Source organism: Nannobrachium achirus (genome assembly GCF_963921795.1).
Source record: "Nannobrachium achirus genome assembly, chromosome: 15".
In the NCBI taxonomy this organism is placed as follows: Eukaryota; Metazoa; Chordata; class Actinopteri; order Myctophiformes; family Myctophidae; genus Nannobrachium; species Nannobrachium achirus.
The window spans coordinates 11331553-11355586 of NC_137822.1; the positions used below are offsets into that span (position 1 = coordinate 11331553).

At 39.3% G+C, this 24034-nt stretch overlaps 1 protein-coding gene across 1 annotated transcript in view; it reads right to left on the reverse strand.

Moving 5' to 3' along the window:
* LOC308299607 (ubiquitin-conjugating enzyme E2 Q2-like) overlaps positions 1-24034 on the reverse strand; it is a gene marked incomplete at both ends in the record, with an annotated part of 56203 nt that overhangs the window by 18173 nt on the left and 13996 nt on the right. Inside the window, 2 exons of the mRNA XM_080743402.1 lie at positions 17528-17532; positions 18476-18530. Of these exons, the coding sequence (XP_080599528.1) occupies positions 17528-17532; positions 18476-18530 (60 nt within the window). The remainder of the gene's footprint in view (positions 1-17527; positions 17533-18475; positions 18531-24034) is intronic.

Below are 24034 nucleotides of genomic sequence, written 5' to 3' on the forward strand. Positions count from 1 at the left end.
AAAATACCTTGGATTGCCCTGATGTACAAAATATACTTTACAAATAAAGTTGCTTACTCTCCTTAAAAGACCTGACAAATGATCCTCATCTACAATGTCTCATTTCAAAATACAAATCTTTTGAAAATGGCAGAACTACAAGCTCACAAGGCGTCGCTTGAGCTTGTAGATCGTCTATTTTCAAATAACCAAAGTATATAAAAGGCTGGTTAGTTAATGTACACGCGTTACTTCAAAATAACTATGGGACGATAAACCAAATATTAGTGCCACGGTATAGTAGATGAGAAGCTTTGCCTTCAATAAATGAATAATTATTATTATAAGTCATTATTTACCTGTCTGCCTTATAATTCAGTGTTCTGTTTTTTGTAGCTATTGTTAAGTTACTTTAATCATTATTTTGTCCTTAAGTGTTATTTAGAAATACTGTAGGCTCTGATGGGTGCATTTATACACAGTTTACAAGTACAACAGGGAATTTAGAGTTCAGTATGTCCATCATTATCATTAATCCCAATAGTATTCAGATGTTCTTCTGCAAGAGATTACAAACATTAAAACATTAGACAATGGGACCAAAGAATAATTTACCTTTGACTCTAAACCATGCACCTGTTCACAATGTAACCTACTGTATTGTAAATCTCATAGATTTAGAGTTTTATCTGGTAAAGCAAATGATTAGAGGTTCTAGGGCCGAAACAATCTCAATCCATTCTCAAACTTTAGATGGGTAAGAGGCCCGGCTCGCCGGCCCAGAGCCAGGTGTGGAATGTGAGTACCCAGTGGGCCACTGGTGAGCAGAACTGGCATTTGTAAATCTAATAGATTTACAATAATATTCATTTAAATTCAAACTTTATTCCAGACACACAGGGGGTCCATAGAGTACATACATATCATTGACATCACACATAACAAATTAAACAATAAAATCACACCCGTGTGAAGTGGAGCTGTGTGTGTGTGTGTGTGTGTGTGTGTGTGTGTGTGTGTGTGTGTGTGTGTGTGTGTGTGTGTGTGTGTGTAGATCATGTGTACCGATTTTTGTGACATTTGAAGAAAATATGTAGGAAAAGGAGCAAAAAGTGTGTTTTCAAGATGGCGGAAAATCTATCCTGGCGCAAATGTGCGTGGCCTATATGGGGAGATGCGTCTTGACCCAAGGAATCCAGGGAAAAAAGAATTTTAATTTTCCGATCCACGGTTCAAGAGTTACGGGGCAAAACGTAAAGTGGGCCGTTATAGCGCCACCATGAGGCCGAGTGATGTAATTATTTTTCGATTCATTCTTAAAATCATTATGAATCTCCTCTCCGAGGTTTGAAACTGTAGCTCCTATGGTTTACGAGAGAAAAATACTTGAAAGTGATTTCTTGCATTGTCCCATTATAAGTCAATGGGGACAATTAAGCGTCGTTTTTTGCCGATTACGTCGGCATGGTAAGGCGGATCGGAACGAAAGGTAATATAACACCATTCCCGGCCGAGCCGCACATTTTGATGTATATATTGCGCGAGTGGCGTAAATGGTGCGGCACTAGTTACGCGCCGAAGTCAGGCTACATACACACACACACACACACAGACACACACACAGACCCACACAACCACGTATAGGGAGCCTGTGTTTCACACAGCTCCAAAAAAATATTTATTCTACCACTTTTTCTAGTCACGTGTTCAAATACTGGATTGTGATTGGCTTAAAACAGTAGTAAATGAGGCCACAATAGCCGGAATGTGTGAAATGCCCGGATGTACATGCAAATGAGGCACATTTCCGAGATCAATACGCGATGAACGCATCCGGGGACTTCAGGAGGGAGTCGGAACGCGACCGAGTATTTCCCGGTGAATCTGTGCGCAAAGGTGGGGGCCGATGGGCAAGGAGGGTTGCGAGCTTATGAGAAACAACTAAAATAAGACCTTAAAACCTGGCGAAAACAGTTGCGTGCATTAGCGCAAATGGAAAACATTCAATTAACTTCTGAAAAGCCTACACGGCCTTTAAACAGCGTGCATACGGTGCATTAGATGAGGATACATGAAATCATTAAATGGAAATCATTAAATTAACTTCTGAAAAGGCTTCTTCTAAGCCTACACTATATAGCCTACTAAAAACGAGTGAATCTTGCCACACGTGAATAATTGTGGTTCAGTGGTTGTAAACAATAACACAGACAATATAAAATCCTTAGTCTAGTTGTGGGAAGAAAAGGATATCATCATCATCATGGCCCCAAATAACTTTTAAATATCTTGCAATTGGAGACGAGTCTCTTACTAAATCGGCAAGAGTGCCTCTCATTTTCAATACATAAAGGCTAAGCTATAGAACCTCTCCATCATCAGCAATAGTCAGTGGTGGTGCGTGTCCCCCCACACTCCCAAGCCCCCACCTTTGCGCACAGATTCACCGGGAAATACTCGGTCGCAGTCGGAACACCTTTCCCCCCACCAACAAATGACGGTCGCAACTGTCCTATGTTTACTAACGTGCATGCTATAGTCGCCGATTTATTTGGATCCAATGCAATCCGCCAACTTTAAAGCCCCTTTTCTCTGAACCTATGCCTTTCTGGAAGCGAACAGCCTCTATTTACGGCCGGAACGGTACTTCTAACTGACGTTAGCTTAGCTGTAAGCTAGACGCATGGATTAGTATGGAGTTGGCGCCATCTGTTGGTGAGTAGAAGATGTTGTTTGTGGAACTATCTGCTGTCTCGCGGAAGTTTTATAGGCAATAATGATTGTAACTTAAGATCCTTGCAAGTTACAACTATGTGTTTTCTTTCATGTATACGGGAAAAAGTGGTAGAAAAGCTATTTACCACTCGGGGTCGGACATTATGCTCTCATAATGTCCTGAGTGAGGTTGTTATCGGACTCGGCTGGCGCCTCGTCCGATAACAACCTCACTGCGGACATTATGAGAGCATAATGTCCTCTCACTCGGGGTAAATTGCTTACATAATATATTGAAAATTATGTTTATACTCACCTATTGGATTAGACTGTGGGCTTTGTTCCCTCTTCCCTTTACTTCAAAATGTTTGGAATAGAAAAAATAAACGATACAAATTTTAACAGTTTGAAACAAACAAATTCAAAGGACTCTGATTAAGCTAGACTGTGTTTAAAGCTCACCTGGAAAGTCCCTGTAATGGTATATCCTGCAATGGTATATTTTCATCTGTTTCAAAAGAGAGAATTAACATTTTACATGACATTGTCAGGTTAAGGGTTCTCTCTGTATCCATAGCACATTTTTTTCTATCGATTACTCACGCCATGGAGAGTTCAATAATATTTTTTTTTATTTGTCACATTCCTAAGACAAAAATGTGATTATAGTTATATATTATAGTTATATTACATTTTTGTCTTAGGAATGCGCCGAAAAACGAAAAATATTATTGAATTGAGTTCTCCATGGCGTGAGTAATCAATAGAAAAAAAGTAATTTTGGGGGTGAACTACTCCTTTAAGGGTCCGTTTTGCCACTAATCACCTAGAGATAGATAGCTTGACAACTGGCAGATCAGTCTCTGAGCGACCGTAGGTCGCATTTACTACCAAAACCTCCACAGGCTGTCTGTCAGTGAGTCACACTTTTGCCCTGCTCATATCTCCACAACCGTTGCCCCCATCCATGCCACATTTTGCACACACACTCCTTACCTGCCAAACTACAACCTCCAAGGACCCCCGGAGCTCCAGGAACCCCCAGGTCCCTGGGGGACCCCCAGGTGTAAAAAAATGTCCCTCCGTGAGTGACACATCACACGTCACACTTTTCCCCTGCTCATATCTCCACAACCGTTGCCCCCATCCATGCCACATTTTGCACACACACTCCTTACCTGCCAAACTACAACCTCCAAGGACCCCCGGAGCTACAGGGACCCCCAGCTCCCTGGGGGACCCCCAGATGTAAAAAAAAAAACAAATGTGCAAAAATGACCAAATGACCACCCCAACGGGGCTGCTCACGGGGAATTCCCGGGGACCACCGACTCCTGGTGCTCCAGAACGGATGCAAAAGTGGTGGTGCCCCCAGTGGAGGACCCCCTACACTGCAGCTCACATAAAATGCCGTAACTCCGGCTAGGAGCGACCGGGAGAGCCGGGGCCGGTACCTATTCGTCCGCCTCGGCGCCGCGCAGACCCCACCCCTCATTTCTCACATGGCCCTCTTCTAGCGCCACCATCAGGCCGATTCTTGCAAAGCCACCTACGGTCGCTTATCTCCCGATTAGGGAGTCTTACTGGTTCATACTATTTGTGTTGTGATGACAGACTAATTGCGACCGTAGGTCGCATTTACTACCAAAACCTCCACGGGCTGTCTGTGAGTCAGTGAATCTGTGAGTCAGTGAGTCCGTCACACTTTTGCCCTGCTCATATCTCCGCACCCGTTGACCCGATCCATGCCAGATTTTACACACACACACACACACACACACTCCTTGCCTGCCAAACTACAACCTCCAAGGACCCCCGGAGCCCCAGGGACCCCAGGTCCCTGGGGGACCCCCAGATGTAAAAAATGACCAAATGTGCAAAAATGACCAAATTACCACCCCAACGGGGCTGCTCACGGGGAATTCCCGGGGACCACCGACTCCTGGTGCTCCAGAACGGATGCAAAAGTGGTGGCGCCCCCAGTGGAGGACCCCCTGCCACTGCAGCGCACATAAAATGCCGTAACTCGGGCTAGGAGCGTCCGGGAGAGCCGGGGCCGGTACCTATTCGTCCGCCAAGGCAACGCGGAGACCCCACCCCTCATTTCTCACATGGCCCTATTCTAGCGCCACCTTCAGGCCCATTTTTAAAACACATTTTTGGACACTGCTCCTACAGTTTTTGCCCTAAAATCACGAATATCACTACACAGCATGTCTACACTCATGTCATCAACATGGATCAGATTTTGGAAAAACACATTTTTGCCCTATTTGTGGACATAAGCCACCTACGGTCGCTTATCTCCCGATTAGGTAGTCTTACTGGTATAAATATCCAATGAGATAATTGGGCAGCCTTTTCCAAGATACACATAAAAGTTAATGAAAAAGGTTGCTTATTTTATATAATAAAAATCCTACTCACATGATGGGATTTCTTGTTGATGTATCTGTTGGATTCTGTAAAGAAAATGTACAGGAATTCTCCAATCATGAAGCGTGAAGAATTACTGTATGTTATTAGTGTGGAAGAGGTCAATAATAAAACTAAAATGTTGGAATTGAAGATAATTACCTTACTGCATGAGGCAACAGAGACAAAGACAAAAAGAGACAAAAAGGATACAGACTAAAATATAAAATAAAATAAAAATATATATTTTCAACTTGCACTACTATTTGGATTGTGACAAATGAAAATACACACCTTGCAGGTAGCAGAGAAACAAAATCATACATCCCAGCGACAAACAGCAGCCAACATATCGAGTCACAGTGATAACCCATGCTTGTGAACCTAAGACAACAAACAAAGGAACAAAACAGAATATTGCCGCTGTCGGTGGAAACCATGTAAGCTGTTCCTTTTTAATAATTACTGTATTATAAGAATATTTTAAAATAGTGAAAATAAACGATCTACAAGCTCACATCGGGTTGCATCGCGACACGTTGTTACATCGCCTTTTTTCCGTACTTTTGTGTGATACTCTTGTATGATGAAATAGGCCAGGGCATTCATTTAAGAAGAAAATATGGAGGTACATGGTTTCTGCCATAGAGCAACGAAATGAATTTAAAAAATGGTATTACTGCTGTAGGCTAAAGAGTACAGAAGTTTACCTGACCACATGGATAGAGATTTATGGCATCTTCTGGACTGGGTGAGAAATTATCCATCTATCTATCTACTATTATCTTGAATTATTAACAATTAATGCAATACAATAAATCAATTGTGTATTCGTATTGTTTTAAATTATTGCAATGACCTTATTTCAGTGTACTTCAACCATGTGGGCAAAGATACATTTAGCCAAGCACCAATCTTCACATGAATGCCCTGTTGACCAGTCAAAATATAATGATGAAACTGTATTTTCACTTCAATATAGTGACACTGTCTAACATCTCACATGCTAATTGCATTGCATGTGAGAGGTCAGTCTTGTCACATATTCAAATTTATTTATGTTTTTCTTTCCTTACCCGTAGAATTGTTATTCAAATTCCCAGATTTGGTATTAACATAAGTAAAAGCTGTAAGGGAAATAAATTCATACAAAATTCATTGTTGGGATCTTGGGTCTTTATATAATTGTATTCTTTCAAGAATAAATGAACTAATCATAACAGAAAGCTATTTTCTTTTGTTCATTTTGATATCAAAATAGTCAACCTTTGCCTTACTTGTAGGGGAGGACTTTGCATCTTCCTCATCTGAAAAGAGAAATAATAATGTTAATATATGAAGATCTATATTTATACATTTCTTAAGAAAAACTAAACATTCCCTCACCATCCATGGAAATATAGACGGAATCACTTTTTGTGACTGATTTCACGATGCCAAACCCTTCAACAAGTAGTTCCACTTCACAGGTAACAGAAGCCATGATGGAGTTACTGATCTGTCTCTTCATTTCTTCTTGGGAAGTCTTCGTCACACAGCCGCCATTTCTGAATTCATGACTTTTAAAGTGATGTGACTGATTGTTCATGTAAAAGTAACATGTGGTGCCATGTTTGGCCTCACATCGCAGAGTGAAGAAACTCCCTGTTGTCTCCACATAACATTTAGGTTTTCCAATGGGATCTGTGTGACAATTTAATGATACAAATTTACACTTGTTTATCCAAATTAAATCTATCAAAAATGTACAGTTAAATGATCACTTACCACCAACAGTAAGATGCTTAGCTTCACTTCTCTTTGATGTGATAGTTTCTCCATTGATGTCATGCATTGTGGTACAGCTCAGATTTACCGTGTTCTGGTTCCAACTGCTGAACTCTTTCCACTCCAACTCAAGTTGGCAAGCATGTCTATGATTCACTGTTCTTATTGGTTCAGCATTGTTGTTCTTATAGAATTCACATCCAATGAAATTATTTGACTCACAACGCATTGTGATGGGTGTAGCTATGTTGATGTAAGTCGGATCAATCATGATTTTTGGAACTGGGACAGCATCTAGAAATAATACATTTATGAAGTTTGAAAATGTGCCTCATGAAAATGTGTTACTTAAGGAAACGGAATGAAAATCAAACTAAACCAGTTAAATCTATCACCCTCAATCAAGAACTAAACCTACAAATTTAATGATTGTATTCAGAGTGTTTGACGGTAGCATGTCTTTCATTTTGTGAAACATACCTTCGTTAGTTGTTTTTGTAGAGATACTAAAGAAGACTGAAACAAAAGGCGGAAATGATTTGTCATATAATTGTACAGCAGCATTCCCAAAATAATGAATGCAATACGACAACAACAACGACAAAAACAACAATATACTGTAATGAAGAAGAAGAAAAACACTTACAAATGATTAGAAGACCGTTTCTAGACATCTCTTGGCTGTATGGTGTGCAACTGATACGGAGACGTCAGGGGTTGTAGAGCAGATGTAAACAAGAACAAGGAAATCCTGACCGTGGGAAAACTTTTTTTTTGCAGATTAATCTGGTGAGACGTACAGTAGGAGGGGCCCGGACAGGAGTCAATCGACAGTGCCTAGTCCTTCCATGCGCCAGATTTCCTCTCCCAGTCTCGGCAGAGTAGTTCCGGAGCGGCGGAGTGAATGGATCTGTTCTCTAATGCAGGGGTGGGCAACTTTGATGATGGCGAGGGCCACTATATTTCCACCTTCACTCCAGAGGGCCACATTGCATATTGCTACGTCCTACTTTGTCATTCTAGTATCTCATACAAAAGAAGCAAAAATAGCAGATCTACAAGCTCAAATTTGAGCTTGTAGATCGGCAATTTTTTCTTCTTTTGAATTGGAATCCTGAATTATTATTTTTTATTTATTTTATTGGAATCCTGAAATCTAACATTTTGATTTAATGTCAAACTCATTTAGTTATATACTCATGTTAACTTTATGAACCTAAATACAAATAGATTGGACATAAACAAAATACATTTTGTTACTACTATACCAGTCATTAAGCTACTAATATAGACGCAGGTCTTGTTTGTAATTGTAACAGCTGAAATCAATAATATATCAGTATTCCGGTATTAACCTGAGGGCCGCATTAAGATGCGGCCCCCGGGCCGCCAGTTGCCCATGTATGCTCTAATGGGACTGATCGTGGGTAGCTACTGGGACGTAAGTCGTGACTTGATCAACCCCGGCTGGGTCACCCAAGTGAAGGGTATGATGTTGCGAGACCCGAAACCCCAATGACCTCACTGAGAATACGTCCCAGGTGCATCCATGCAATGTTTTTCATTATAGTTATTATATTCATAGTGACTCATAGGAATAGACTACGTGACAACCACAGAATAGTCTGTTGACCACCGGAGAGACGGGTTCCACCCTATGTTCCCCAGGTTCTATGTTCCCCTCTCTATGTTCCCCACCTCACAGCATTAGTTTTAGTGAGGTTAGGGTTAGGGTTAGGGTTAGGGTTAGGGGTAGGGGTAGGTTTAGTTGGTAAGAAAGTGGGGAACATAGAACATGGGGAACATACCGGTAGGTACGGTCCCGGAGAGACGGGTGACAGGCCGGAATGTAGACGGCATCCGGGAGCAGGTTGGGATAGCGCCTGCAGCCTGTGTCTTCCGTGAGGAAAAAGCCCAACAAACCCACGGTTAGGCCTTAAGGAGGGCCATTCAAGCCGCAAGCGGAGCCTGCAGCACCACCGTTGCCTAGGTGGAGCCTGCAGTACCATTGCGGCTCAAGAATCCACCACTCCTGAGTGAAATGTCTGGGGCTGGAGTCTGGTGCAACATTTCATTTTTGGTTATGACTTCAGACATTGTCTCTTTTCACCTCCAAACAAATAGCAAAAATAGCGGAGTTCTGAATGTGTTGCTTGGCTGAATGTAGTCCACTATTTTAGATAAATGGAGTTTAAGTGGTAATTTGCTCAGAGTGAATGGCCCTGTATGTGAAAATTGTATTCTTTTAGTTGAATCACCTGAATACCAAGAATATGCTCCATTAATAGGTGTGATGTGTAATAGTACAATATGCAATATGTTAGAGAAATCTACTGCACAAAATAAACCTAATCCTACTGTAAGGAAATGGAACAAACACATCAAACATTCTCAATGATTCAAAGTTCAAAGCTTTACCATCTTTAATTGGAAGTATTGTTTACATACAGGCATAAAATGCTGACAATAAACATAGACATAACAAGAAATAAAACACTTTTAAATTAGGGAAAACAATCATCAAATTAGCATGATTTGGCTGTTATAGCTACTTTGACAACTTTATGGTTGTTTAATTTATGCACAAAAATGCTAGAAAGCAAGTTGAAAAACTACCTGCATTAAAAAGTAATACACACCACTCCACAGTGGTGCAAAGCAATGTAATTTGTGCAGTGTACCATAATGCCATTTTGTACAGTACATAACCTGCTAAAGGCCTTAATATTACATGCAGCATTTGCTCAAGCAAGCGTTCATTAAGTAGCCTAAGAAACATCCAAGCCCTGGACACCGGGTAAATATTCTTTGAGGTGAGTAAAGTCGTAACCTTTGTCCACTTTTGGATAATTGGTCTGTTAGTCATGCAGGAGGACCTCTTAATCATAAGATGTTTAATTCAAGAAAATTGTTTCCTAAAATATTGTACAATGGCGGCGGTTCTAAACAAATCCAGGTTCAGATGTTCTGCAAGAGAGATCACATTAAGTTACTTTGAAGAGAAATCGCAAACGTATAGGCTACTGTATGACTATTATCCAGTGACCATAGTATAACTTACCAGCAACAGAACAGCTGTTCACAGTGGCCTATTTGCATCTAATGATGATGAGACACAGTAGGACGCGGAAGAAAAAATATATTTTATGAGTTCAATATTGAAAATTATGGAATGGTAGAAATTGGTAGACCTTCTTCAAACTGTAGACTCACATATTGGATTCAACTCCAGTGTCCTCTGTTCCCTGTTCCTTTACATTATTGGAAAAAAAGAAATTATAGAAAATGGAAACAAACCATTTCAAAAGGAATCTGATTAATCTATGTGTTTAAAGCTCACCTGGAATGATTCTGTGATGTCCTATTCACATCTGTGAATAGTAGTTATGACAGTGTTAACACATTCACATCTGTGAATAGTAGTTATGACAGTGTTAACACATTTGTTCAGTCAAAAGAGTATAGTTCATTATTTCTATCATAAGACCTCAACTAGCCTCGAATCCATACTGATTCTCTACATTTGTCTGTTTCTCAATGCAATTCAGTTCAATTCAAAGGAGCTTTATTGGCATGAGAAAACATACATTTACATTGCCAAAGCAATTAAGTCCCACGAAGTGACACAAAAACAAAAAACGCAGAATGTAGCAATCAGTCTGACTCTGGATCCCAGGACCCCAGGTCACACGGAAGTTTAATTCTACCTACAGCATGAGGGCAGATGCAGTGCTTTTCAAAGGGAATGGAGTGGTTTCTAGTCAGGATTTCTGTAAAAATACGCTCTGTTCCCATTGAAAATCAATGGCAGAAGTCACCCTCATAGGTAGAATTAAACTTTGGTGTGACCGTGCCCTTATAATCAGCTGGCTGAGTCTGTATAAAGCAACACACTCAGCTTATACATCTTACACAGCTTACAAATACATGCTGTGTTTCAGCCATACAGTTCTTTTTCTGTAATGTCACATTAAGATTGTAGACCTGCTATAAAGCAGTCACTATGTGACTTTTTAACTCACAGGTAGGTTGGGACGGGTTGTGTTCCTCAGATGGGATTCTGAAGGAAATAAACAAATCATTTTGCTGTCAGTCACTTTGCATAATATTTATGGATCAGAATCAGATTATATAGTGAATGAATCTTACCCAGTTCTGGCTGAACTGCGTTCCTTAGTACCTTTAAGGGATACACATTAAAACAATAGAACAACATCAAATAAGCTACAAGTAGGAACGTGCATGGTCATTGGTCATGTTACATGTGCTCTATTCTATACAGTTTGAGCTGAGTTGAGATGAAGGACACAAATGGAACAATTAAATGAATTCAAATTACTTTTTTAATATAAGCTATTGTCATTTAACAATAAGTGTTCTAAATTGATTATAAAATCCCATGTTATTTTAAGCACTGAGTAGTGTCAGGTTGAGTATCACCATCTCACACTTTGGTCAATGTAAACACATTTTAAAGAAACACAGACCCACGTGCATTGTCAGGCCCCTGCCACTACACAACACATATTGCGTTATGGGTAGTGTCACTGTCACCAAACTGAGAGTGGATTCCCGATTCCGCCAATGCATTTCAATGAGAATGGAGTGTTTTTTGCAGAAATCCTCTACTGGCAGGAAACCGCTCCATCCCCATTGAAATACAGTACATTGGCGGAATCGGGAATCCACTCTCATAGGTAGTTTGGTGTGACCGTACCCATATAAAAAACTTAGACTTCAGTCACATTCTTTTTCTTTTTTCAGATTACAAGAGGCACGCACACACACCATGCTTCCTGGAATGACAGTACAAGGCAAACAGCGCCACCAGCAGGAGAAGGAAGATGGAGCCAAGAGAGACACTGAGGTAGAGATGGGACAGTGGAATGGAAGCTGAGGGAAGATTTAAAGAATAATAAGGAAAAAACTGGTGGTATGTTCAGTTTCGTATTAAATTTATGTCCTTGGTAGAAAAAAAAAAACATATTTTTCTAGACAGAATAATATATATTAGATTACAAAGACAATACAATAACATAAGATGTCAAAGGTGTGGATGTGGGAAACAGTAACATTTTTTTTTGTTGTTGCTGCAAGTCAACAATTTCAAACCATTCTATAACCCATATAGACCTGAGGCTTCTAAATGTTAACAAATCTAAAAATGTGTAAAAAAAAATATATACATATATATACACACATATATATATATATATATATATATATATATATATATATATATATATAACTTAAACCTTTCGCCTTTACTGAGAATTACTTTTTCTTATTATTTGCACATTAATGTAATTTTCAGAAATAGCCAAAGGACTATATAAGAAGAGGCAGATAAAAAAATAATAAATAAATAAATAAATATATATATATATATATATATATATATATATATATATATATATATATATATATATATATATATATATATATAATTTAATATAATATCTTGTTAATTACTCACAGCATGTGAGATGTAAGGCATATGTTGTGTTGCCTGTCCAGCTAGAATTTGCATTATCCAGTATAATTCTTGTTTCCTTGCTTGTAGGGCTAGAATCTATATTATCCAGTATACTTCCTACACTGGAATTCTTAATTGTATTCACATCTGGAAAAAGATATAAAAAATCATGATTTCCGCTGCACTTTTGGTCTACAGTTAAAATTATAATTCTTCTTCTTTCACTTTTCACTTTCAGAACATTCAATGAATAGTTGATTAACAGCAAGAGACTGGTATGGTATACTGTATATTTATATAATATATTTCACTTACCTGTAGAGGTTGAATTTGCATCTATCTCAATGGAAAAAGAGAAATAAATTAATATATAAACATCACATTTTATCATTTAATTAAAGGAGCACTTTGGCCATTTTCTTTGTAATTGGTCATTACAGATGCTTATAAGATGCCACAATTTCCTCCATTTCTAAACAGTTCAGAGGAACAATTATATGAAAATGAAATACTGTAGGTTGAAAATGAGTGAAGTACTCCTTTAAAGCTGCAGTACAGTATGTAACTTTCCTCTTATGAACCTGGTTTCCTGCACAAGTGCTAACATTTTTACCATTTAGCCAATAGAGCCTGCCTGCTTGCTCAGGTGATAAATTGAATCGTGACCATCAGGTCAAAACTCGTGTCAGATACTGTGTCTAGGTGAAACATGACCTTTGACACAATAAATGGCTCATGTCTCTCATCAGAGAGACAAAATAGCAACCCAGTTGTATAAATTGTATTACCACACATAAAATGTATTCATTAGAAAAGAAAGTTACAAGTGCCGCTTTAAGTCAAACTAAAGCATATCAAGTCCTCACCATTCATTAAGATATGGATGGAATCACTTTTTCTGACTGATTTCTCACTGCCCACCCCTTCAACAAGTAGTTCCACTTCACAGGAAATGGAAGCCGTGATGGAGTTACTGATCTGTCTCTTCATTTCTTCGTGGGAAGCCCTCGTCACACAGCCACCATTTCTGAATTCATGACTTTTAAAGTGATGTGATTGATTGTTCATGTAAAAGTAACATGTGGTGCCGTCTTTGGCCTCACATCGCAGAGTGAAGAAACTTCCGGCTGTATCCACATAACATTTAGGTTTTCCAATGGGTTCTGTGTGACAATTTAATGAAACAAAGTGTTATTTATTTGGACAAACAATCAAAGAATAAATACGTTTAAGAATGAAATGATCACTTACCACCGACAGAAAGTTGCTTAGCTTCACTTCTCTTTGATGTGATAGTATTTCCATTAATCTTATGCATCGTGGCACAACTTAGATCTACCTGGTTATGGTTCCAACTGCTGAACTCTTTCCACTCCAATTTAATTTGGCAAACATTTCTATTTGTCAAGTTTTTTATTGGTTCAGCGTTGTTGTCCTTATAGAATCTACATCCAATGAAATTAGTTGACTCACAACGCATTATGATGTCAGTAGCCGTGTTGATGTAATTAGGAACTATCAAGATCTTTGGAGCTGGGAAAGCATCTAGAAAGAATGAATTCATAAAGTTTGAGTTAAGTTTAATGTCTCATACAAGTGTGTTTCTGAACTAAACCAGTTACATCAATCACCATCAGTAAGGAAGCAAACTTGCAAATAGTTCAGAATGTTTGATGGTAACATTTTTCGCATTTTGTCAAACATACCTTCATAACTTCCTCTAGTAGCAACACTAAAGAAAACTGTAACAAAAAGGTGGCAATGATTAATCTTAATAGTTACACATGAGTGTTCAAAAATAGGTGAATATGTATGCAATACAACACCAATAATACCACTAATAATAATAAAATGACGAATGGAAATAAAAACACTTACAAATGATTAGAAGACAGTTTGTAGACATCGCTTGGTTGTATGGTGTGCAACTGATACAGAGAAGTCAGAGGTTGTAGAGGCATGTAAAAAAGAACAAGGACTCACTGAACTATTATTCTCTTCTAATACGTTATCACAAGCCCTAAGTCAGTGCACTAGATTAGATGTGGAAGTCCACAGCCTCAAACTTCTCGCAAGCCTTTATTTTTAGATTTGCATGTCAGACATTTAGCTGATGTTTCTGAGCCAAAAATAGGACAAACATACTGTATTGTACTAACTGTCAACAATGCTTTTGTGCTTTTAGGCTATAATTGTTCAGTACACAACAAATTTACATACTGCATTCATACAAGTATAGGCTACATAGTCATATTGCACTAAAATGCAAGACATTAAAGTTGCCTCAAGAGAAAAATTACATTCATGAAATGGCAGACATACCCAGTCTGGCTACTATCCTGCATACAGTATGGGGACGGGACGTTTGGTGCATAACTGTCCAACCCCAGCTGTCCTGAGTGAATACCATTCAATGCCAGCCAGGCCCTTATCAACATGCAAGCCTCTCTCTCCCTGGTCTGACACCCGGGATCCACCCTGACACTAATGACCCCCGGGCTTCAGGCTGAGTACAAGAAGTACAGCAACCACAGTATACGTCTTGCATTGAAAATGATGTTCTCCAGGTCCCATAGTACTTGTCTGACTTTATTCCATCTTGATTTGATTTTATTTTATTCAGCACATTTCTTTAAAAAGAATACAATAAAATACACCAAAATAAAAAAACAATTAAAGTGCCAGGAAGAGGCAAGAAGCCCAAAGGGCTTATACGAGGCCTCTACCTATGTACGAGAAACAAATGAAATAACATACATATACATACATCTATATAAGGATACATATATATATATATATATATATATATATATATATATATATATATATATATATATATATATATATACATATATTACCCACACACGTATACATATACATACATACATACATACATACATACATACATACATACATACATACATACTGTCTGTACACGTATACACACATACGGTATATATACCAGTAAGACTCCCTAATCGGGAGATAAGCGACCGTTGGTCGCTTATCTCCACAAATAGGCCAAAAGTTTGTTTTACCAATTATCAAGACATACGGGCAGTTGACAGTTTGCCATGGTTACTCATTGAAGTTGAATCTACATATATGGAGATAACCTACGCATCACACTAAGTCTGACCTCACCAGCCCATATTTGGGCATGAGCAACTTATGTCTCCATATATGGAGATATGATGACATCACACAGTCCTCAGCCGATGATGTGGCGTGATGTGACGTCATACAATACACAAACGAGCCCTACAGTATAAAGGGGCAATTCTTGCCAGGAAAGAAGCATTTCTTCGACTCAGACCTTATCGCCAGGGTTGGCTTATAGCAGCTGTCGGTAGGACCATATATGGATTCTGTTAGTGTGGATCTCCTAACAGGGCATCATCTGGGATACAATCCCTTTTATGCCCATATATGGAGATCACTAACAGAATCCCTTTCATGCCCATATATGGAGATCCCTAACAGAATCCCTTTTATGCCCATATATGGAGATCCCTAACAGCATCCCTTTTATGCCCATATGGAGATCACTAACAGCTAACAGAATCCCTTTTATGCCCATATATGGAGATCCCTAACAGAATCCCTTTTATGCCCATATATGGAGATCCCTAACAGAATCCCTTTTATGCCCATATATGGAGATCCCTAACAGAATCCCTTTTATGCCCATATATGGAGATCCCTAACAGAATCCCTTTTATGCCCAGTTGGTTGCTAGGGTAAAAAAACATGGTTGCTATGGTAAACAGTTGGTTGCTAGGGTAAACAGTTGGTTGCTAGGGTAAAACCATGGTTGCTAAGGTGGTTGCTAACGTACACTAACAGACCAGCAACAACAGACTGTTGCCACAGCAACGTACACAAAGGTTTGTTTACACATGTGGTGTGATGTCATACTGAAGATATATGACATCACACCGTACACAAACAAAGGTGTGACGTGTGACGTGACGGACGGACGGACGGACGGACGGACGGACGGACGGACGGACGGCCGGTGGAGGTTTTCATAGTAAACTGCTCCCTGACGGTCGCAATAAAACCAAATGTATTTCTTTTTCCTTTGCAGTCCAAAAAATAATTAAAACCTGATAGAAAAGAAAAATCCATAAGACTACTTAACCAGAACATCCCCCAGCCTTTTCTTGTAAACATTCAAAGATGAGAGTTGAATACCCATAGAGTACTTATCCCAGAGGGTAGTACCTCTGAATTTTAGGGAAAATTGACCTTGAGTAGTGTGGTAAAAAGGGGGGTGAAGGTCTGTAGCCTGTCTGGTATTATAGTTGTGTATTTGAGAATTTGTTTGAAAGTAATTACTAAAAAGTATTGGAATGGAGTTGGGGATATATTTGATCTTATAAATAAAAGTGCATATTTGATATGTGTTAATCTGGAAAATAGTGAAAAGTTTTAGCTTTTTAAAAAGTGGATTAGAGTGGTGAAGTCGTTTTGAATGAGTAGCGGTTCTGACAAATATTTTCTGAAGTAGATAAATACCGGTACTATGAAGATATGAGTCATATGTACTGCCCCAGACAATATTGCAGTATGTTAGTTAGGTGAGGATAAATCAGTCTTCCATCGTCTCCTAAGCAACGTTTTTTTGCCACGCAACTTCTCCCACAGTTTTGGGCCATATGTCAAATCGACCGGCTTCATCGGGGCACACATGCTTTCTATTTTGCTAAGAGATACATTATATAGTTTAATTTATATACATTTATTCGTGAATGAACTTTAATTAAAATTTTAACTTTTCCCCAAATATGGATATCATAGATGTCTGACATCATAGACCACATGAGACAGACACAGTATGTCCATATATGGGCTTTCCAATATATGGGCTTAATATTGATGACATCAGGGATCATCATATCCATATATGGGCATAAAAGGGACAAGGACTGACACAGATCTATCTCCATATGGCCATTAATTTATTAGCGAATTAATTTTCTCCATTGACTTGAATCTTGAAAATACAAAAAATGGTAAGAATAAATTGATTTGCGAAACTCATGTCACGGCAACCACACTTGCAATTTCCAATTGCATCTTTCTAGTTATTATTATGTATCGTATGGTAAAGCTATTGGCTTATGATTTATGAAATTGTCCCTATTCATACTGTATGCAGTATAGGCCTACCTGCCCTGGACACGAAAATGAGGAAATAGCACACAATGAATGTCCCTTTCACATGCTTTATTTACCTCTCATAAACCATGTGAAAAGGACATTCATTTGTAGGCCTACTGGCTATTTCCTCATTTTCATGTCATTAGGCTATTGAGCCATGCACGGTGCACCTTAAAGACTTATATTTAATCTGGAGTGTTGTGCAGGCTTTCTGCTTTATTACAGTAATTTCTCTCAGTACCTGGAACACGGACACTTTCGGTTTCCATTGTGTTTTTTTAGAGAGCCGTAAATAAATGCTTCTTTCTTTACAATCCTATTCCTATCTCTATAAATAATGGGGTCTGTGTACTTGTATTTTCACCTGCATGTGCTTCACAGAATGCTTTGTTCTCACGTAACCTCTAAACTAGATAGATGACTGTTCACTTTACAGATTCCACAACTGATAGTGACACAACTGTGTGTGTGGTGTGGTGTGGTGTGGTGTGGTGTGGTGTGGTGTGTGTGTGTGTGTGTGTGTGTGTGTGTGTGTGTGTGTGTGTGTGTGTGTGTGTGTGTGTGTGTGTGTGTGTGTGTGTGTGTGATTATCAGGGTCTGTTCACTTGCAATATTTTCCCCATATTGTCAGTAGCGTGATAGATAATTTACAGTATCATAGATAGAAGCAATGTATCCTGTTCAGATTGAGGATTTCCTTGATGACTGTAAGGACTTCCTTGTGGTGATTGACCCGGGAGTTTTTTGCACTGACTGGCTTTGTGCAGAAAACCAATAAAAAAGGGAAATGATGAATGTCCAAACGAGAGGTTTAAAGTTTAAATCAAAAAAGGGTTTATTCCATAAAGTTGTTCCTGGCTTCAAACATAAAGTAAACTTAGAAGTAACTTAGATTAGAATGAGGCAGCAGCAACAAAAAACAGATGTAAAAAGCTGTGAACCTCCAATCAACTACACCTGGCCGTCTCTAGGCCAGGTTCGTATGCTCTCCTCTCCTGCATGTCTGCAGAGGCTGAGGGTGACAAAGAGGCATTAGACATGGTACACAAGAAGGCCTATGAAGGCCTATGGTAGGCTACTGTAGATCGGCTCCTACAATGACAAACAGGACTATAAAACACCAAGGTCATGGGACTACAGTTGGTGCATACACATCTCACCTCCCCAAATACAAACGCATACGTTACAGGTGGTGTTTTACCACCACCAGGTGGCAGCAGGTTGATATATATTTATATATATATAAAAAGAAAATGTAACGAAATGGGTGCAGTAATTTGTAGGCTACACCATGAGTTACAAATAAATAATGAACACCAAGGTTGGTATTGTGTCTGTGGTTGTGGACAGGGAAGCCAGCACAAATTATAATGGCCTATCAATTCATAATTTATTATCAGTCCAACATCCTTATGAATATTTAGGAAATCTCACAGTTTCTACTCTTCACCAGTCTGTTCTAATATGTAATGGATGCACTTATGTAATTAAAGAAAAGAAAAGATGAGTGTTAAAATCATTTCTCACAATGCAGAATACTGTGAGACAGGAAGGCATACGTTTTCTTGTTGAGTTCTATGTAGATTAGCCTACCCTACCCTATAGACACAATGATTAGCCATATTCCATGTAATTCTGTAAATACTTTCTAATGTTAGTCTACAACAACAAAACAAAACATTGTGGTGGTTGGAATTCCCTCTAGTGGACCAAAGGTACACAACAACCACATGTATTAGGTATAACAAATCAAATATATTCGAATTTAAAAAATGATAAAGTATTAAAATCTGTATGAGATTATAGAGGAATACTGACAGCCCTAAAGGGGAACCTGTGCTCAACAAAGAACTATGTAAAACTAATCTTCCAGGCATCTCCATCCTGTCTTTCAACGTTATTTATTTTCTCGGAAATACATTAAGGGCAGGACCCTCATTTCATTTCCAATGACAAAAACACCACAGAATCATAATATTGAAATAAGAACAGGATAAAAACAGCTTATGTACTGAAAAAGCAAGAAAGGAAAAGAAAACAGAAACTAGAACTGCACTCTGTTGAGGTGCCAACTTGCGCCTTGTGCACAAGTAGGCCATGTATGACCTACTTGTGCGCCAGCAGCGCGCCCCATCACCATGAGGTGAGCTCACCACTGGCATCACCAGGAATGTTGGTCCCTCATTGGCTGTTAATGATGACATTGGCAGAAATGCTGGTCCCTGATTGGCTTAAACACACACAGTTACCTACCTACCTACATACACAGCCAAACGCAGTACTTGGGCGCTCTGCTGGCGCAAGTGATAATAACATACTATAAGATACCCAATACATTTTTGTCCAGACTGCACTCTGTCGAGGTGTGCGCCAGCAGAGCACTATCTGTTTGCCCAGTGTTATTTATATCAGGTCGCACTTGTTGATGGTGACATCACCAAGAAGAATGCTTGTCCATAATTGGCTACGGACGTAAACACAGACAGATACGCGACAGAAACACAGAACGCAGTACTTGCGCACTCTGCTGGCACAAGTAAGATATTAAAAAAAGCGAGCTGATTTCTGTATTGTCTGGAGGCCAGACACTACTCCATGGCAAATGAAATGAACCAGGCAATCAAGCAATCGCCCCTGGAAACGTACTGCCTTCTTTGCCTGCTGCATGCTTTTGTGCCTGGAAAGGTGCCAACAAGGATGCTGCAGCACAGGCTTCCTTCAGCAAACCAAAGGTAAAACTGGACAGAGACAGTCTAAATAATATAAGCATTGCTGCTGCTGCTGCTGCTGCTGCTGCTGGAAAAAAAAGAATAGGGGGAAAATGAAAAAATTAAACCAAGGCTCTTGAGGGAAAGTTAAAAAGCCTTTATAATGGTTTGGCTAATGCATAGTAGTGACTGAACAAGATAGCAGATGCAGAACAAACATGGTCTTTATAGGCCATGTCATCACAGGCTCATTCTGAACAGAAACCTGAATTTCTCTCTGGGTGATCAATACAATACTTAAGTGGTGTAGGTTAGGTGTTTATGGTGGGCTTTATACCATACAGATTGGTGGCACTGGCATGCTAAAAAACACACCAAGACGACCTTTAAAGCCCACCATAAAAACCTAACCTACACCACTTAAGTATTGTATTGATCACCCAGAGTCAGAGAGAAATGCAGGTTTCTGTTCAGGACACCTATAGTAACATACACTTTGGACTTCAAGTTGACTGACTTTGTATTTAAAGACAGATGAAACATCCACACACACATAATTCATGCATGAAGTTATAAATACAGTACATCTTGCACTCATCCTTTCTCTGCATGTTCTCAATGTGATACAACTTCAACTCCTCACTATACAGTATCTTGACATCCTGTAACTTTAACATAGCAAACTCCAACATGTAACATTCTTACAGTACATTATACATTATACATTGTTACATTTAAACATGTCTGAGAAATGTGTTTGTTTTCCAGTAGCCTATGTTCACAGTCAGACAGAAAGACAGAGAGCAGTATAGGTAATGGCACCTGGTGGATATTTGCACTCTCCTTTCTAGTTGGGGTTGTTAAACATTGCCATCTAAACATCTAAAAGGTTTGTCATACAAGCTTGGCTCATTTCTAAAACCGTCACTGGCCTGCCCTTGAGCATGACTTGCATTGTGTGCAAGCATGCCTTTGGGACTCAGCCAGCACTGGTGCTGCAATCCAATTTATACTGTGAGCTATGGAGTGTATGAAGGAGCCCATCACGACCAGGTTATGGGGCGTGTCCTTCTCTATGACTTAGAAGTGATGTCTGTGTCGTGAAGGACTGTGACCTCTGCTTCATCACACCAAAACTTTACTTCCAAACCTCTGGCTCCCTCACTATGCTGATATGTCTGTTTAGTATGGTTTAGTTTAGTTTTAACCACATTATCCCTATAGTGTCCCTTTTCTGGGTGAACATTTGTTCAAATTATTTCACAAACAGCTACAAATAGAATCAAACTTTATATGATCATATTTAGACAAACCATAGAATGATTTTTGTGGTTTAATTGTCTAATACTGTAGCTGTGCTTTCACACTTTAAACTGTAGATGGCAGTAAAGTTATAGTAGATACTAAACAATGCAAGGTACTCTCATTCTCTCCCTCTCCCTCTCCCTCTCTCTCTCTCTCTCTCTCTCTCTCTCTCAGAATTTCTCTGCATTGAGGGGGCGATTCAGTGTGTCATTAAGGTAGCTCAAACTGCACTGCACCTATCCAGAAATAGAGTGAAAGGAAGAGAGAGTGTCTGTCTCGTGTGTGTGTGTGTGTGTGTGTGTGTGTGTGTGTGTGTGTGTGTGTGTGTGTGTGTGTGTGTGTGTGTGCGCGCGTGTGCGCGTGTGCGTGTGCGTGTGCGTGTGCGTGTGTGTGTGTGTGTGTGTGTGAGTGAGAGAGAGAGAGAGAGAGAGAGAGAGGGAGAGAGAGAGGGGGGAGAGAAAGAAAGAAAAAAAGAAAGAGAGACAGTATATTGTTCTTATGTGGGCATAATTTAGAAGAATTCTATATGTGTTTTAGGAATTAAGTTCATGTTATTTACATGACACAGTATGAATTTAAAGGTGAGAGCAGCATGTCTGAGCACTTTACTCAGATAGGTCAGCAACCTACAAACAATATTGTAACACTCAATATTAAATGAGAAGACACAAGACACCAATGCAGTAGGCAACAAGGAATTCCCATTATCAAGTTAAACGTGATCTGGTCGACTTTGAAGTCACTCAGATGTCACATGAAATCACATAGGTTATTATGTCTAGGCTACTGGAGGCAAGAGGATTTTTTAAAAGGCTTGTGGTCAATATTGTAGTTAATTGTAGGCCTACTCAGCATATCAAGACAAATGACTCAAATTACTTATCAAATATCAAACACAGTTTCTGAGGTAAACCCAATTTGTAAGCAAACATTTATGAAATTTGTGTCATATCATGTACCAATTGGAACCTTTTATACTCTAGCCTAAGCTATTTCTTGTTAAAAACACATATTGATTAATGTAAAAAAAATAACTAAGAATATGATTTGTTTATTTCAACATCAAATTGTGTCATCAAAGTCTCCAAGATGAATTATCCTTGTCCCAAGTGAAAGACAAGTTTGCAGTGCAAGTGAGAAAAGAAGAGAAAACACAAAAAACTAAAACACCTTATCTGACCTGCCCTATCATCTCTCAGTCCTGCCTTTCCTGCATTTCTTCACATTATTATTTTTTATACATTAGTAAAAATGCCTCAAAAATAAACTTTGAAATAAGTTGACATTATCTTGAATGATAGATGGAGAGGTCTGCATAATGCTTACAAACCTGTCAGTCATTCGAATGATTTCATTGAAACATTCCGTTACAATAAAATAATTTCATCCACTGGCAGGTTGTTGTTTTTTATTTGCTGAGAAAAGGTTTTCTATATATATTTGTTTTATTTTCCGGGCTGAACTGAAATATGAAATTGAATTAGATGAGACAAATATCCACACAGCGTACTCTTGGAATGACCTCTGCACATTTAAAAAGCAAGTGGAAATTAAATTAGTCTAATGAATTTATGCTTATCATAAAGCAAATGGCTTCGGGTCAAAGGGAAAAAAAGAATCTCTGTGTTCTTTTCTTGTCTGCTGTGGCACACTTGACCACTTGTCCATTAGGAGCTATTGATCATTAGAGGCAGGCATGCTACAGCCACTCTGTGAAAATCAAAGTGCCGGGGGGCAAAAAGCACTTGGCAGGAGCTCAGAAATTCTCTCAGAGTCACCGCTGTGAGAGCCAAGACACCACAATACTGCAGACCAGCTTCCTGTCAAGGAGAAGAATAATGCAAACTTTCTCTCATTCCGTCTGAAATGCTGATGAGGGGACTAGCGAGTTTTTGGAAATTCTGCATCATTTGTAATACGGTCTCCTTTTTCATCGTCAAAGCCCTTTTAAAAGAACGGCTGATGGCGATAGGTTCACGTTTATTTCGCCCAGACGTTTCCAGGAGTTCTCCCCACCAGTATACACACCCCACCAAGTTTCTGTGAAGGCAATTTGCAGGGTAGAATTATGAGCTGCTTTGAGAGGTGTTGATTAGAAATCCCTTGCTCTCTCTCTAAACCCAGACCAATTCCACTCTGTCACTTTTTTTATTTTATTTTTTATTTTGGAGCTGCAGCCTAGAGCCTCGCCTCATCCCCATCCTGCCAGGAAATCTGCTGACCTCTGAGTCTTAGATTACTCAGCAGCCTCTGACGGAGCAGCAGCTCCGGAGCACTTGAGGACACGGCTTGCACTGGCGCGATCAATGCACGATCGACTGAGCCCCTCTTTTACAAGAGTTACATTACAGTAAATGTGTTTGCTTTGCAGTGGTTGGGCTAAGAGCGACTGCAAATACATTGTTCTTTAGATTAAGGGAGGCGCACGGTGCGGCTCGGTCGTCTGATCCCCTTCAACCTGGCTGCCACTAATACCCACGGCATGACAATGCAGAAAATGACG